Here is a 16428-nt window from a genome sequence, read left to right on the forward strand (position 1 = left end):
GCGGGGGTGAATTAGGGGAGATGAGCCAGCATTGTGTTGTGGCACTAACTGATGCCCAACATCTGTGCGTTTTTTTCCCACGGACGTAGCCGACAGCAAACGGGCTCAGATGGAGCATCTCTCTGATGGCATTGCCAGTGTCGGGTAACTCCCCGGGCACGCTTCCTAACAGGGATGTGTGGAGTGCCCGACCTGACAAGGGCCAGGCGAGAGGCTGAAGCGATGGCTCATCATATTTATGCAGTCTTGTTCTGGTGTTTTTGACACACACACCCCACCCCCTTTATTTTGTGTCCTTTTCAGGGCCCAGAAAGAATGTTTTCTGGGGATTTGGGGGAATTAGATGGCTTAGCTTGGGAAATGAAAAGCGCTCGGTCTAACCATCATAAATTCAACCACATCTTCCATCTGGTGGATGTTTTTTCATTCTTTCGGGGGGAGGGGGTGGGGGTTTGGACCGTTGAAGGGGAATGAACCACAGACTAATATTGTGATGTCAACTCACACAACTACAAATTCACCTCCAGGGGACTACAATTTGCCGGTCAGAGTTCACAGGTCAGGGGTCACTGAATGAGCCTGTTGCCAACAGCTTTTAAACATGCTATTTTTGACCAGCTGTAAATCCAAAGGCCAGGAATTAGACATAAATGTAGCCCCTTTCAGCCAGCCATTTCCCTACGAAACACAGAGCTCAATAAAAAAAAATAAAAAAATGTCCAGGGCCGTTGTATGAACCAAGGGCTGAAACTCAGGACTTTGGAATAGTTTCCGTACTGTGGAATATTTCTTTCCACACTCTTTGAAAGCGAGCACCTAAATGGAGTTCTTGTATTAGAAGTGAGCAGGTTATATACTGCTGTGATACTCTGCCTTGTGTGCTACGGGCTGCTGACCTGTTTGTTTTTCCTCTCCTTTCACCCCCTGACCACAGGACCTGAAGAAAGAGGAGGTGGAGCCTCTTCAAGACGAGGAGAAGGCACAGCCCAAGCAGGAGGTCCAGGGAGACCCCGAGAGTGGCCGCACCAAGGAGGGCGATGAGGAGCAGGACGACGTCGAGGAGGTGGTGGAGGTCAAGCCGGAGGTGAAGGAGGAGCCGGAGAGTGTACGCAGCCTTGAGAGAACAGCGCCCCCTCGCGGGGCTCTCTGGGATGGCGGGCGGCCCGTCAGCCCCGCGGGCGACTCGGCGGTCGCCGCCCCGCAGACGGACAACGCCAGCGGCGCCAGGTTCAAAGACGACGAGGTGTTCGCGGTGGCGGCTCCTGCCAAGCCTCTCCACCATCCCCACCACCACCCCCACCACCACCACCACCACCACGCCATCGCTAGCCAGTGGCAGCCGTCGGGGGTGGGCGCAGAGTTCGCCGTGGTGCCCCCTCCGCTGAGCAAGATGGGCAGACCGGAGCTCCCTGCGGGTACGACGAAAGAGAACCACAGCCACGTGGGCATGGTCCTGCCCACCCTCCAGCAGCGGCCGTCGTCGTCCTCGTCGCTGCAGCCCCTTCTGGCCCCGGAGATCCCCACTGAGCGGGCCGAGCTGCCCGGCAAGGACGACGCCACCACGTTCGGCTACTCGCCCTTCCTCCCGTACCCCAAGGCCAACCCCGGCATCATGTCCCCCCTGGCCAAGAAGAAGCTGCTCTCTCAGGTCAGCGGAACGTCCCTGTCCAGCAACAACAACAGCAGCAGCAGCGGCAGCAGCGGCGGGAACTACTCCTACGGACTGCCGCCGCCTCTCATCTCCAGCAAAGGCTCGGGGGGAGTGGTCATCGGAGCGGAGGAGGCTGCGGCGGCAGCGGCAGCAGTGCAGCAAGACGGCGGGTTCGTGAACAGGCCCTCGGTGATCCAGCACGCCCAGAGCTTCAGGCTCCACGGGGGCGCCGACGAGCAGCAGAGACCCCCCAGCAAAGAGGCCCTGCAGAGGGACGGCAGTGGGGTGCCGCCGTCGCCGTCGGAGACCTTCTCCACCCAGAACCACCAACACCACCAACACCACCAACAACACCAACACCACTCCCATCCTCATCCTCACCCCCATGCCCAGCACAAGGGTCAGTCCGGCCCGACGTTGGACCCTTACCTGCTGAGGGCCGAGTCGGACGGCGGGGTGGTGGAGAGGCCCCCCGAAACGCCCCGGCCGGGACACGCGCCCAGTTTCCCCGGCGACTTCTACTCGTCGCCGCACCTGCACAGCCTGTACCGGCAGGCCGAGCACCACCTGGGCAAGGAGCACCTGAACAAGTACCTGCACGCGCGCGAGGCCTTTCCCAGAGACTGCGAGAGCGGCGCGCCAGGCTTCCCCCAAGGCCAGCATCATCAACCGCCAGCCGAGGGCATCGGCCTGGGCTACGGGGCCTGCCTGCCCCCGAAGGACAAGCGTCCCTCAGGAGGAGAGAGGACCGCCGAGGACCAACCCACGGACTTGAGTCTCCCAAAGTCGTCCCCTCCCAAACTGCCCTCGTCCTCCTCCCCTTCCATGTGCAGCATGCCCCATGCGCCCATGGTCCCTCCTCAGGACTTGAAGTCGACCAACACACCTCTGCCCTACCAGGCGGCCAGCGGGCAAGCCTCCAGCCTGGACTACCACCCGAGGGCTTGTCGCGTCCCCCCGATGACCACGTCCACGTCCAAGAATCCGGCCGAGCCCCTTCCGCACCAGCCACAGCCGTTCCCGCGGGCGATGGAGAAGGCCGGGCACCACCACCACAACAGCCGCGCGGAGTCATCGGACTCGATCGTCGGGTTCAAGGTGGAGGAGCTGGCGCGGCCCATCCTGGGCACCAAGAGCTGCCCGCAGAACGTGGGCGCCGCCCGGCCCCTCAAGCGGTCGCTGGGCGGCGACGGGCTCGAGAACGGACTCCCGGAGAAGAAGGTGCGCGCCGTGACGCCCATGCACTGTTCCCTGCCGAGCAGGGACGCCTCCTGCAAGACGACGCGGACGCCAGAGCCCGAGGCCGAGCCGGTCAAGCGTGCCGACCCGACCCCCCCACCACTGCCCCCCCCCCACGCCGTACACGTCAACGGATACGCGCCGGAGGGCCACAAGTACCCCTTCCACACGCCCATCTTCCCCATCTACCCGGGGGCCTCCATGTTCCAGATGCACGACATGTGCGACGGCATGGCTGGCCCAGTGCCTGCTGGGTACTCGCACCCGCTGCAGTACCTGAAGAACCAGACCGTCCTCTCTCCTCTTCCCCCCTTCGCCATCCATTCTTTCATGATGCAGAGACAGCTATTGGCTCAGGCCGCCGCTAGCCCCTCCCACCTTTACCAACACCCAATGGGGCCGCCCTACGGGGACTTGCTCCATCACGGACTGTACCCCATGTCTGCCCTTAACCCTCAGCCTGCCTTCAGCCCCCAGCAACTTTCATCCGTACACCCCAGCACCAAACTGTCCTAGGCCAACAGCCCCCCCCCCACCCCCCAACCCCATCCCAAGCCCTTCCTTTATGTGACATTCTTAATCAACCCCCCCCCACACACACACACACACACACACACACCATTGACACTTTCATGGTGCTTCATCTCCCAGATAAACAGTGTGCTGTGCTCCACTGGAGGCAGCGGACATTACACTGCTGATGCTTTTGATCTGGGAAGATTTTTCTCCTCTTTTGCCACAATGTTTTTTTTCTTTCTTTCTTTCTTTCTTTCTTTCTTTCATGATTTGCACATTTCCTTCTTGGTCGACGCAGTGGAGCCAGCCAGCGACATGAGACAACCACCATTTTGGCTCTCACGTCGCTGTTCCCTGCGGGTTCCAGCTGCTTTGGGCGGCAAGCTCTCTGGAGAATCTGGGCTGGGCACTGGCTCGAGAGGGCTGGGCAGTCAACGTGAACAAGGTCGCGCTCTCTCTCTCTCGTTGTACTGCTGTGTGTCCAAAGGATAGAGGAGGGAGGAAGAACACACACACACACACACACACACACACACACACACACAAACAAAATGAAGCACGTGGAGTGAAAAATCAATGCAATGCGACAGTGCAATTTCAAATCAATCTTTTGGCACTCTTTGTTTGAAACACTATGAGGCACTCTCTCCTCAGGAGCACTCCTCAGATCCTGTAATAACCTTTTTACTGTCAAAAGAAACTACTTCTTTCTTTTTTTTTCTTTTCATATAATCCTTGTGCTTTTTTTTGTACTAGTGTGGTAGTTAGTGTGTTCATATTTCAGGCTGACAGGAGTTGTTAGCAAGATATCAGATGCCGTTATCAAAGAACACCACGAGAGACCAGCCTCTCGCCAAGACACAGTTACATGTACATAGACAATAATTAAGCTCTCCTTTAAAAGAATCTTCAGTCGGGAGAGGAGAGAGAGAGAAAAAAACAATGTGAAGTAGGTTTCACAAGATTTCCATTTATTTGCTGGCGTTGTCCCAAGGAGCTTTCTCTTGTTCCCGCCATCACAGGCTTGTGTTTACCAGAGCAACGTGGAATGTGTTTTGTCAAATGTAGGACAGAGGTGCTTGTAAATAATAGAAAAAATTAAACAGAAAAAAAAAAATATTACACAACACGTTGTCACACATATATCACTGGCTACTGTAATTTCTGACCGCTCTGAACTGCAAAAACGTGTGTGGAGGCGGTGGACGGAGGAGGGGAAAACTTGGGTTTGCAAGATGATATAATGTCCAGGACTACTTTGGAGTCAGAAACTCACCGTTTCTTTTCTTCTGCAGGTGTATATTTGTAAACCCTTTTTAAGAGAGATAGATAGAGAGAGAGAGAGAGAGAGAACTCCGTGGAGAAAATTTTCAAGAGCTTAAAACTAAGCCAGACTGAAAACAGAAATGGAAATTGTTCAGAAGCACTTAGTTAAGCACAGAAGGAAGGACCTGATACTAGCTCAGATCCACTGCTGTTATTCTGAGTTAAGTGTATGACACAGACAAAACACAGAAATATATTCTTCTTTGCCATGTCGGCATCGAGCAATCATTTCATAAGAAAGCCTGTGTTGAATTATGTGTAACACAAGCTGGGAAAGAATGGATATGAGTAGAAACGTAAAACAGTTGTGATTTCTTTGCACAGTGGATTTGGGGGAAGTACCAGGACAAATTGAAAGCAACACACAATCTTCCTAAGGGTAATCAATTTTCTGATGTATTAGCGGTAGACTTAACTTCAAGCTCAAAAAATGTATCTGCTCCGACAATGTTTGGGGCAACACTCAAGGTTGCTATGTAACGTTTTTTAATGAGTAATAAACAGTTTTATAACATAAGATGTCTGTTAAGTCTTTCCCACTGCACTGCAATTCACAGTTGACCAGTACAACCAACAACAACAAAAAAATCATGTCAAGATCACAAATTTATCTGATATAGTTGATGTTGAATCCATTGTATAGCCTTGTTTAAATAGCTTACACAGGCATTCCATTGTGGTGTTTAACAGCATGCTAAAAGGACTTATGGGAATTGGAAGAGCATTACAGATTCTCCACAAAATGTATGTTGCGCATAGACCGTTTAACATAAAGAGACGTGTTGTGCGGCTGGTGTTTTTACCATATCGCTACATAAAGGGCCACTGTACAAAAGACTGCGCTCTCGGCCACATCTGGTCTAGTTTACCATGTTCATTATAATTGTAATGAGCTCAGGGAATTTCTCGGGCCCCATAATTAGAATGTTTGTCAGGAACGCTTGAAGAGGCCGTCTTAGCTCTCGACAGTCCTTAGCAGCTGTGTTTGTGAGCTTCGAGTGCAAATTCACCCTGAGCGGATATCAGGAAAGGAACTCCTACACACTGCTTACCATGAACACTGAATGTGATTCATACTGTGTTGACGTGTATTGATCCACTTGTCCAGATTGTCAATGCCGCTCTTGGCAAATAGCCTGAACTTCTAGGAGCAAATATGTGTTGGGTGGTTACCGTTTGATTGATTATGAGCGAATCATAAATCACACCCGTTAGTTCTTGTTCCCATCGTTACACATTAACACTTTCAAATTGGTTCAATTAAGATTGCTCTCAATCCAGTAGGCCTATTCAAGTTTATTTTGTAAATGTACTCAAGAATTTGAAGTATCCCTATAATTACTGTGAAGGACTATGGCGTTGTAGCCTACAGTAATTTTAAATGTGGAAAAAAAGACTGGGTCGCAGGCTGCACTTAATCACAGACATCTTGTCCATGGGTTAGCCACAGAAAATAGCTCAGTTCGAAGCATACCACTGAAAAAACGCCCCACTGGGTAATAAATTGAGGATTTTTATGGAGTGCAGGCAAAAACGACCGCATTGAATTAAAACTTAACTCCGCAGCCCATGAAAGCTCCCAGCGAAAGCCAGATTTGCCCCCTCTAGTGGCGCAAACGTGGCGTAATTCCAGGGAAACCGATATAAATAGGCAGTAAGTGGGCTGATTTAATTTTACATTAAGGGGTGCCTTTCCATTTCAGTGATTAGGCTAGCATCCGGAGGCAACACTCATAGAACAATATGCACGCCATTTTACGTCAAACTAAGAAAATGCTCAAATGTGGTAGCCTACTGAGAACACTCTTGTGTTCTTAAGAAGTGTTTCTTTCATTTAGTCACTCTACAGTTGAGTCAGAGGAGACATGCAACTGACGCCACTTCTGTTTCCTTCCTTGTGTGTGTGTGTGTGTGTGTGTGTGTGTGAAAGAGAGAGATTAATGTGTATATTTAGCTGATGGGTGGAAATTACCCTTTAAGCGGTTTCCGTACCTCACAAAGTAGCCTAGAAAATGTTGCATAGTCTCTGATTACTAGTATTTATATTATTTAACCTAGCAGCATACCCGATATAATTGCTATTATTATTATTATCATTATTAATAATAATATTTGTATTATTAATAATATTAGTCTGTTATTATGCTATTCGTTGCTCATAGCTGAAGGAGAGAATAGCTTAATGTTATTCTAGAAATGTAAGCTCTGCACATCATTTAAGACTGTCCTGTTGCCATGTTATCTTTGAGCATCTGTGCTTAGAGACCTTGTAAACTCTGCAAAAATCTATTGACCTAAAAAAAATCCATTTGGAGTGATTCATTGGATCTGCGTTGGGGGGGTAGGTGGCATGGGCAACCTTGAAGTGCTTTCTTGTTCCACTCCCCGCTTCCCTCTCATGCGCAGGCGATTCCGCTGCTTATCGACTTATGAGTGAACCTACAGTAGGCTAACATCAGACGCTCCCTAGCCAAGCCCACTGAAAGCGGAAATTTGGTATTTATGAACGGCAAGGAACGCACCAGAACAGATGCTCTGCCGCTCTGTTCGCTTTGAAGGAGGATGAGGTTTTCGTGTTCATAAACTCCCTCTCTGCTTTAACCCCCGCGGCTCCATCCGCTGTTGTTGTTGTCGTCCTTACCTGCATTTCGCGTTTTAGAAAAAGTCAGGACAGCGAGTCAGGAGGGAGTTTATATGAATGGAATGTTAAACTAGGACCCTAATGGCCAGACGTGTTTGTGGCGCACCCTCGGGCAGATGTCAAACAAAATCAAAGCTTGCGTCGGGTGTCCTCTACTGGCGGAGAAAGGATCCCACCATAGACATGAACGGTTTCAAAGCACGTTGACAGTATAAACCTCCCCTTCTCAAAACACCCGGATGGATCCAAACCCCGAGCTGTATTTTTAGACCAGTGAAGTCATTCATTAGCTGGCCATGATTGTATCAGCATGTAAGAGCACTGGGAGGAGGCTGACGGGAAATGGAACCTCAATGAAACGGTCAAAAACAAACTGCCCTGTGCTGAATCACATCAATATCATGGTCATGAAGCCATGTCTACCTTGAAGCTTACAGTGCGCCGCCAAATGTTTTCCATCCGCAAGCACGGGGGTCATTTCCGCGGCGCGAAGAAATGCTTGTCTGGGAATGACATCATCTCGGTCACTCAGGCGTATCTGTATTTACCATTTACCAAACCGGCCTCTCTTCCGTTGATACAGCAGTAAACTCTAGCCTCGGATCCATCAACAAATTGTTTAGGCCTGTAGTGGAAACAACATCAGCAGACATGTTTTATTTAATGACGTAAGCAGTTCTAAGACAATAACGGAGGCCTCACACAAAATTGTTTGAAGTCATACTGATATATTATGTGCTCAGTCAGGCCCGTTGTGGCTACTTGGCTATTATTGTCGGGTCTCTCTGATTTCCCCCTTGGTTGATGGTGAGGGTGGTGGTTAAGAATGAAACGCTTTGTAGAGAATGCCCCCCCCCCCCCCCCACACACACACACACAACCATGACAACACCCAGCTGCCAGTACCAGCTTTTGCAGTCAGCAGCTGTGATAATCTGCTGGCATGTGCAGTGTACCAATACGAGTTGCTTGTGCATGCCTTCCATGAACTGTCTGTTGGTGTACTGTTACTAATTAGGACTTTCCATTAGACACCCTGCCACCCCCCCCCCCCCCCACCCACCCCCCAAACACACACACACACACACACACACACACATTGCGAGTAAGTGAAAAGGCAGTAAGTAGCAGATTTGGTTTTCTTCAAGTGCGGTTGAGGTGTCATCTCCACTAGGCTGAGCCGGTGGTGTTGAGTGACAGAGTGTTTGAGCAAAGCGTGATAATACGTGGGAAAGACAAATCTGGAATTTTCTTTAGGGGGGAGGGGGGGGGGGGGGGGGGTGTAGGGGAACTTGGGGCCACAAATCCAATCCAGCACAGTCTTCAAGTACTGGCTTTCAATCTTTTCAAGTTTTCGGTCTTGCCCCTAGTAAAAAATATTGGCCAGTCGCGAGGGCCATGGTGGTGAGGTTTTGTGGGCAGTGGAATATGTCTCCTAATGCCGGGCCGCTGCTGTGACGGAGGTATTCTCTTTGTGTTCACTCTGGACCAGGAAAGGGGCGATCAAAACTGGCGCGCCAGGAAAAATAACTTCATGGGAACTGCCAGATGTATAAGTTCAGTTCTCCGTCTCAAATTGAAGCAAGCTGATGCTTCCTCTCACAGGGGAACGTAAGAAAGGTGGGCGAATGGAAAGCTTACGATTGTTCTCTCAATAATGTTCTCAAGATTAAACACACAAAACACACACACACACACACAAAGTGCACTTGTAAACTGTTTCCATATTGTTTTCTAAATGGCGTGGAGTCTATCCAAAGCCGTAAGCAATAGTGGCTGTACTGAACTCTCTCTCTCTCTCTCTGATGTTACCCGTAAACCGAGACCATGCCATGATTACAAGCTACTTCTGTTTAAAGAGCAACAGCAGCAGCAGCGGTTTCCATCGTACCGACAGGCGGCGTATGCGGCGTCATGTGTCTGACGGGTACGTATCTCGTTTCGGCAAAGTGCCGTGAGGTTAAAAAGGTGTGGCTGAACACACTATTGTCACACTATTGCTTTTGACTGCCTCTGTGCAAATCGATTTCCAATAAGGCGCGTTTTTGTATCAGAGCTGAGTTTCGTGGGGGGTGGTGACCCTGTGACATTGGGACTGGGTACATGATTGAGAGCGCCAGGTCATCCCCAGTGGATCTGCAGTAGCTCTGATACATCTGCCACTAACTGATAAAGACCCCTTGGGCCTGCCACTGTGTGTGTGTGTGTGTGTGTGTGTGTGTGTGTGTGTGTGTGTGTGTGTGTGTGTGTGTGCGTCTGTGACTGTGTTTGCATTTGTGTGTGTATGTGTGTGTGTGTGTGTGTTTGTGTGTGTGTGTGTTTGTGTGTGTCTGTGACTGTGTGTGTGTGTGTGTGTGTGTGTGTGTGTGTTTGGCCATGGAGGAGCATCTCTCCTACCACTGTAGCCAGTCTGGAACTAAGACAGATAAAATATTCATCTTATCGTCGATCAAGGAGTCATCTAACACACTGCACCATATTACACGCCGTAGCTCCAGAGCTCATTAATGCACCACCTTCTCTAAAAGCTCTTCAGAGAACATCTCCTCTCATAGCACTACTTACAAGTAGTCTTGCTGATCCTAGCACTTACCACCTGTCTTGAACTGACACTGAACTGTTTAAAAACAGCACTCACTGATGCACTTATTCTTACTGTACTCTACCTTTTTTAAATTGTCCTGAAATTGTTGAGAGAACTGCTTTAAAACTTAAACTGTTTACCATGTTGTTAGTCGCTTTGGTTAAAAATGCGTCAGCCAAATGTAATGTAATGTAATGTAATGTAAAATACTAGATTATTGTACTGTATAACCAGAACGCATACTGTGCCTGACCCCTATCAAGCATTTAGATTCATCCAAAGAGGCGCGAGTTGCATAGGACTCTACCGCAACAGACATCAATACTTGTTCCTGTTCTTTAAAGTCATGCATCCTTTTAGTGACACTGCCTCTGCTCAGACAGTGAAGGTTTTTAAGGCTAGATGCTTAGAGACTCACCACGAATTGACCTTTGACCTTTTAAACCCAAATAACATCTGGATCTTCCCGAGATCTGGCCCAGGTTGGACCCGGGCACCTCCCCAGACCCAAATGCATCCTGGGAAGGAGCCCGCGATTGCATCGTGCCGCTGGGGAGCAGACCTAGATAGAAGACCCGGAATGAGGCTACAGCGCCTTTAGAAAGAAAAAAGGCCGATCTGCTGAGCAGCCGGTGGACCAAAGGCAAACGTGAGGCAAGGCTGCTGCCAAGTCATGGAGGATCTGGACCAAGAGGCCGTGGGGGTGGGGTGGGGACAAGAGAGGATATAGATAGACCCTTTCGACAATAAAAACAAAAACAATGCTTGAACATTCTATTTGGTTCCCAACCTACTTCCTTTGCATTAAGATAACATATGGAATGTTAAAACGGAAGCCTTGTGGGGCCAACTATGATGCTGATAATGGAACTCTCTTGAAAGGGTCTATATTCTTTATTTTATTAAAAATCTTTATTAGAGTCTTTATTGTCCTATAAGGATATTCTTTTTCACACACATCATTATTACATTCCATGCAGGATATACACAGCCTCATATCACATATAACATAACACACCCCATACACCCCCCCCCCCAGTTTCCCTTCCTCCTCAACACCATACAAGCAAACAGGTGGACAGTGCAGACAACATAAAACACAAAAGAAGGAGGAGAGAGGTGGGAGGTGTTTTTATTACGGCTAATGACCTCTCTCTCTCCCATAGTAGCCAGAATGGACCCTACTGGCTCAGGTGCTGCAGGAGTGGAGAGAGAGAGAAAGAAAGAAAGTGTGAGAGAGAGAGAGAGAGAGAGAGAGAGAGAGATTTTAACTCATTCGTTATTGGTTTACAAAAACACTGAAAGATTCACACAATTAAGAAAGAGAGAGAGAGAAAGAGTACCAACAGGCTTGATAATGCTTTCTTCCTTGTCTCACTTATTCTCTCTCTCTCTCTCTTCCCCGCTCTCTCTCCCTCTCTCTTCCCCTCTCCCTCTCTCCCCTGCTGGTCCCTGGAGGCTCTGGATGTGTTTCAGGTCCAGTTGGAACAGAACAGATTGAGACAGATAGAGCAACGTCAGCACTGATAACTGCTCTCTCTCTCCCAGTCAGATTTTGTGCTATCTCATTCTTAGTCCGCAGTTTCCTTTTCTGTCTGTCTCTCTCTTTCCCTTCTCTCTCTCTCTCTCTCTCTCTCTCTCTCTCTCTCTTCCCTCAAGCTCACTATGTTCTTTCTCTCATTTCACCCCAACCTGCTCTTCTTTCTTTCTCTCTCTTGTGTCTTGTGTCCTTTCTTTCTCCTCCCCAACTTTCTCATGTCTTCCTTTCTTTCTCTCCCCCCTCTCTCTTTCTCTGTTTCTCTCTCTCTCGACCTCCCCCTCCCTTCCTCCCTCTCTCCCTCTCTCTCTCTCTCTCTGGTGGAGCTCCTGTGCTGTACGGAGTCCAGGGCACATTAATCATGATGAGGTTGGCCAGGCCCTTTACCTGCTGATTCAGGGCGAACCTCCAGCCAGCACTGGGGCACCTGCCCTGGAAACAGCAGCAGCAGTGTTAGATCCAGAGGATAGGAAGAGAGAGAGAGAGAGAGAGAGAAAGAGGGTTGGAAAGATGGACAGACAGAGAGAAAGAGAGTGGGAAAGAGGGAGGGAGGAAGGGAAAGAGTTTGGAAGAGGGAGAGAAAGAGAGTGGGAGAGAGGGAAAGAGATAATGGAGGGAGAAAGACAAATGGAGGGAAATAAAGTAAAACTAAAAATGGTTTGGAAAGAATGCACATGATGAAGTAAAATGTGGAAAACAGAGATTAACGAAGAAACATGTGAGGAGAGAAGATGAGAGAAAAGAGAGAAGGAGGGAGTAAAAGAGAAAGAAGAAGAACAGAAGACAGAAACAGAAGGAGAAGTGAGGAAAAAGTAAGGTGCTGAAAAGAAGGTGCGCCCCTGAAGATCTATAGCCCTGTCTTCAGGCTGGCAAACAGATTTCCCGCAGCTGTCGTTTGGCGGCGACCTCCGCCCCGCTTCGCTCTGGCTCCAGTTTCAGGTCTTCGCTTAATTACCCCCGCGTCAGGAATCCTGGTGGCTGTTATTCGCCGGCGAGGTTAATTAGCAGATGGTAATGAAATTGTACACTGTCGTGAAGGTTACCCGGTGCCATGTTCGCTCCGCCGCCCCCAAGGAAGTGAATTATCCTGCTCGCTTCATCTCGTTGTTATTGTCTGCCGTTAGCGTGTGAGTGAGTGAGCCAGTCAAGTGGCGAGAGGTGGAGTAGGCTACCCTTGAAAATGTGTAAATGAGTCACATCGGCATTAACGTTGTAATTAATTGGCAGATAGTTTTTGTCTAAGTTCAGCGCAGGGCAACATTGGGTGAGGGACCCACTTAAAAGTCCACCGTGTGACTTTGATTTAGACAGAAAATGGCTTGGCTTGTAACTATTCATTTGCACTTGAAGCAAAGTAGGCTACTCAAGTCTACACTGACTGATTCACCTACTTGAATACAACATTTCAAAAGCAACCATCTAGAAAACTGAGAATGAGGGTCTCGTAGTGTGGGGATATTTACATAGACACTTCAGCCTGAGAACTAACATTGTGCTATGAGTGTATGCTATACGTCTCCTATGTTGATGTAAAAGCATTCATTACATGGAGAAACTATAAATGTCAATATGAATGTGAATGTGATTCTAGTATAGGCTTACAATAAAACAATACAAATGGCACCCGACACAAGAGGGTCTGCATCAAATCCATGCAAGACGTTTGTGAAATATTTTATAATGAATTAAACACTGCAGTTCATGAACTATAGCTTCAGTCTCCCTTGAAGGGGAGTTTGTTTGTATTTCTTGGCAAATGGTTCCTGCTTTAGTTTTTAAGCGTGCTCCACTGATATCACATTTCAAATGCTATTCCAGAAGACGTACCTTACGTTATTTTAAGCATAGGAAGGGGAGTCAGTGTCATATAGAACTGGAATCATATTTGGACTGAGGCCTCTAGAATTGCTATGAATTTACATTGCGCAATGAATGAATTACAAAATAGAACTTGAATAAAACAGAACGTAGCCAACAGACACACACACACACACACACACACACACACACACACACACATCAAGTCAAAGCGAGTTTGTTTGTGGAAAGCTTCCATTTTAGGCCAATTTCGACACACAGCAGTTCACGACCTATTATTTATCTTTTTTTGGCCGTGAAGTTCATTCGTGTTTGCTGCCAAAGGGCTCCTGGATGCGGCTGCCCAGTTTGGGATTTTTGGCCCAGTGTAACCTATTCTCTCTGCTCTCGGCCTATCAGACACCTCACCTCAAAACTTCATTGTGCCCTGTCCGATTACAATGCAAGGCATTTCCTGTAACATGGTCTGTTTTTGTTGTATTACGAGTTGCAGCTTAGGAGGGTACAACTTTCTGCAAGTGAATATATGTATTTAAATAAAACCCTCCTGTGATAGGCTATATATTTTTTTATTTTTGCTTGGAGACTGGGATTACAGAACTGCGAGTATGTGTAGGCTATGGGGAGTAGGACATTTCACGGTTCACAAAAACAAAGTATACACATAAATGAATGATGGAGAATAATATTCTGCAATGCTCACCCACAGAACATACTTTGTATCCTATGAGATAACACTCTTAAAAACAAATATGAAAGCAACACAACCCCCCTCCTAATACTATAAATTAATGGGGGGACCCAGAATTATGGTCTGTCATAGGGCCCAAATTTTCTAGCAACGCCCCTGGCTACACTTGGCTAACATTTGTTTCTCATAATGAAACTTGAAAAACTCAGAAAAACATTTTTAAATTCAGGCACACATGCCATTATGCACCAGGGCCAGTAGAATTCAAATTGAGATATGAGCTCACTATATATTGGCAGAAAATAAACTGAAGCGCAGGACAACAATGTAATATTATTTTTGTTGTGCATAAAACAAATAAGCAAGGCGATTTGACACAGAGCCAGGGAAAGTCTTGTTCTCTCTTGGCAGTACGTTGATAAGGGTTGACTGCATGCCAGGGTGACAAACGGCTCCATGTAGACTGTTAAATCATCAACAAGGTTTGCAGTAACTCCCTTGTTTTCAACTGAATTTGACCATTCTGTGGAAAGACAAATGGCAACACACACACACACACACACTAACTGTGTGATTGTATGTACTTTAATTTACAGCCTGGCCTTATCGTATACAAGCAAGCCAGCATAATTTGATTCATTTGATGTGCATTGAGGTTGCGCACAAAGGCAGCTTTGAGGCTGTATCTCAAAATGCAAAATGAAACACCAGAACGGAGCTGTTGGGCTTCCTTAAATAAAGCACAATGCAATTCAGGCCATGTGTTTTCACTTGCGCAAATATTATAGAAATCTAAATGGGGTGTGGAGGACATACTGAGGCACTTGAAAGCTGCCTCCAAATGCAGCTTCATAGACCACGACGGGCCCAATCACTCTTGATAAAACACCGTTTCCCTTACAAGCTGCACGATAGCTTACAAAGGCAGGCCAGCATATGCCTTGCCACGATGATCGCAATGATCTGCGAGGCCAGAAATGTAGCGCTCATGTACAGTTTTTCCAAGAAACGCAACATAGTACAAAAACAGCCGCTCTGCTGAGATGAACATATGGTCTTAATAACACGGGTACGTTCCCTGGGGACCAGCTGGCCTTGCATCCAAAAGACTTGCGTAAACAAAGCCAGTATGGGCTACCAAACATTTTTTTTAAAAAGGGGGGACTTCAGAGATTTTTACACGGCACAATATTTAGACATGCCCCCACTGGACTGGAGGCTCATAAATAACATCCCATAATGCCCCACCCAGCTTGGACAGGGAAGGATATTGCTTAAATTCTCCACGCTGAGGGTTTTCATCGGCTCTGGCTGGCTTGTTCCAGGAGCCGGTTGCAGGGGAACATGAAAAACACTGTTGCTAGCCAGGAGGTTAATGACAGCCTGTCCGCACCGGATTGACCAGCGACGCCTGTTCTCCCCTGGGCGCAGTTGATTCCGCTGTGTCACGTCGCCCCACTCCCCCTCCACTAAGGCAGGCATCCGGGGGTAAATTATGTGTTTTTTATGGTAGACAGTGCTGGTTTCTCCCCCATCAAATTGCATGTATTCACCCATCTATCATTGTCCACCACATTCCACTGTGTGTGTGCGTGTGTGTGTGTGCTTGCGTGCCCTAAATTAAACTAGCCTAGGCCAGCATTTTCCCCCCCAACATACTGTAATTCCCCAGTTGACCCAGCACTACTATTACTGTCCACTAGGTGGCGACCTTTGCATGGTGCTACAGTGGATGTTACAGAATTCTCCAGTGGTGTGGGAAATGAAACTGCCCATTTGAGGCAGTTAGTTCCCTAGTCAAATATGCCTCTCTATTCAGATATCATGCAAGTGGAACAGACAGCAAGATCAGGCCAGATGAAATTGACTTCTAAAACCCATATTTTGGAAGTTGTAACCGACGTTAAAGCCAGACTTGTTGAGATGCAATCACAAACAGAGCCCAGTATAATTGCTGCTATTTGAGTAATTCCCCATTTCTGGTTTGAGCACTTGGTCTTGGACTTGACACATGCGGTCTGGAAAGCAAATGCATTCTCTCTCTCTCTCTCTCTCTCTCTCTCTCGTTCTCTCTCTCTCGTTCCTTCTCTTTCATGGAAAATATCAGACGGCCAAACTCTTTCTAACTCTTTCTCATTATCCCTCCATCTCTCGTCTTGCCAGCGTCTCCCTCTGGCCGTTAAACACATGTGTTGTGTTCAGCCCAGATGAGGGCATGGGAAAGTGCCTCCTCGCCTCGCTCCCTCACCACGCTGCTGCTGATTGGTCGAGAGGGGCATGCAGTGATGTGGCTTGTCATTGGAGGACAAACAGATGTCATGACAATTATTGTCAGGTGTTAGGTTCCCCTATGAAATTAAGATGATTGAGACATAAAGATCGTGGCAGAAGGCTGTAAGACAAATAGAACAGCACATTGGTACTT

General features: G+C 48.0%; 1 protein-coding gene across 1 annotated transcript in view; it reads left to right on the plus strand.

The window, feature by feature from the left end:
* Nucleotides 1-4543, plus strand: part of arid5b (AT-rich interaction domain 5B) — an 89917-nt gene extending 85374 nt beyond the window's left edge. The window contains 2 exon segments of the mRNA XM_042082878.1: nucleotides 935-1048; nucleotides 1050-4543. Coding sequence (XP_041938812.1) covers nucleotides 935-1048; nucleotides 1050-3406 — 2471 coding nt within the window. The 3' untranslated portion in view covers nucleotides 3407-4543.
* The last annotated feature ends 11885 nt before the right edge of the window (nucleotides 4544-16428 follow it).

This window comes from Alosa sapidissima, chromosome 24 (assembly GCF_018492685.1).
Source record: "Alosa sapidissima isolate fAloSap1 chromosome 24, fAloSap1.pri, whole genome shotgun sequence".
NCBI lineage: Eukaryota > Metazoa > Chordata > Actinopteri > Clupeiformes > Clupeidae > Alosa > Alosa sapidissima.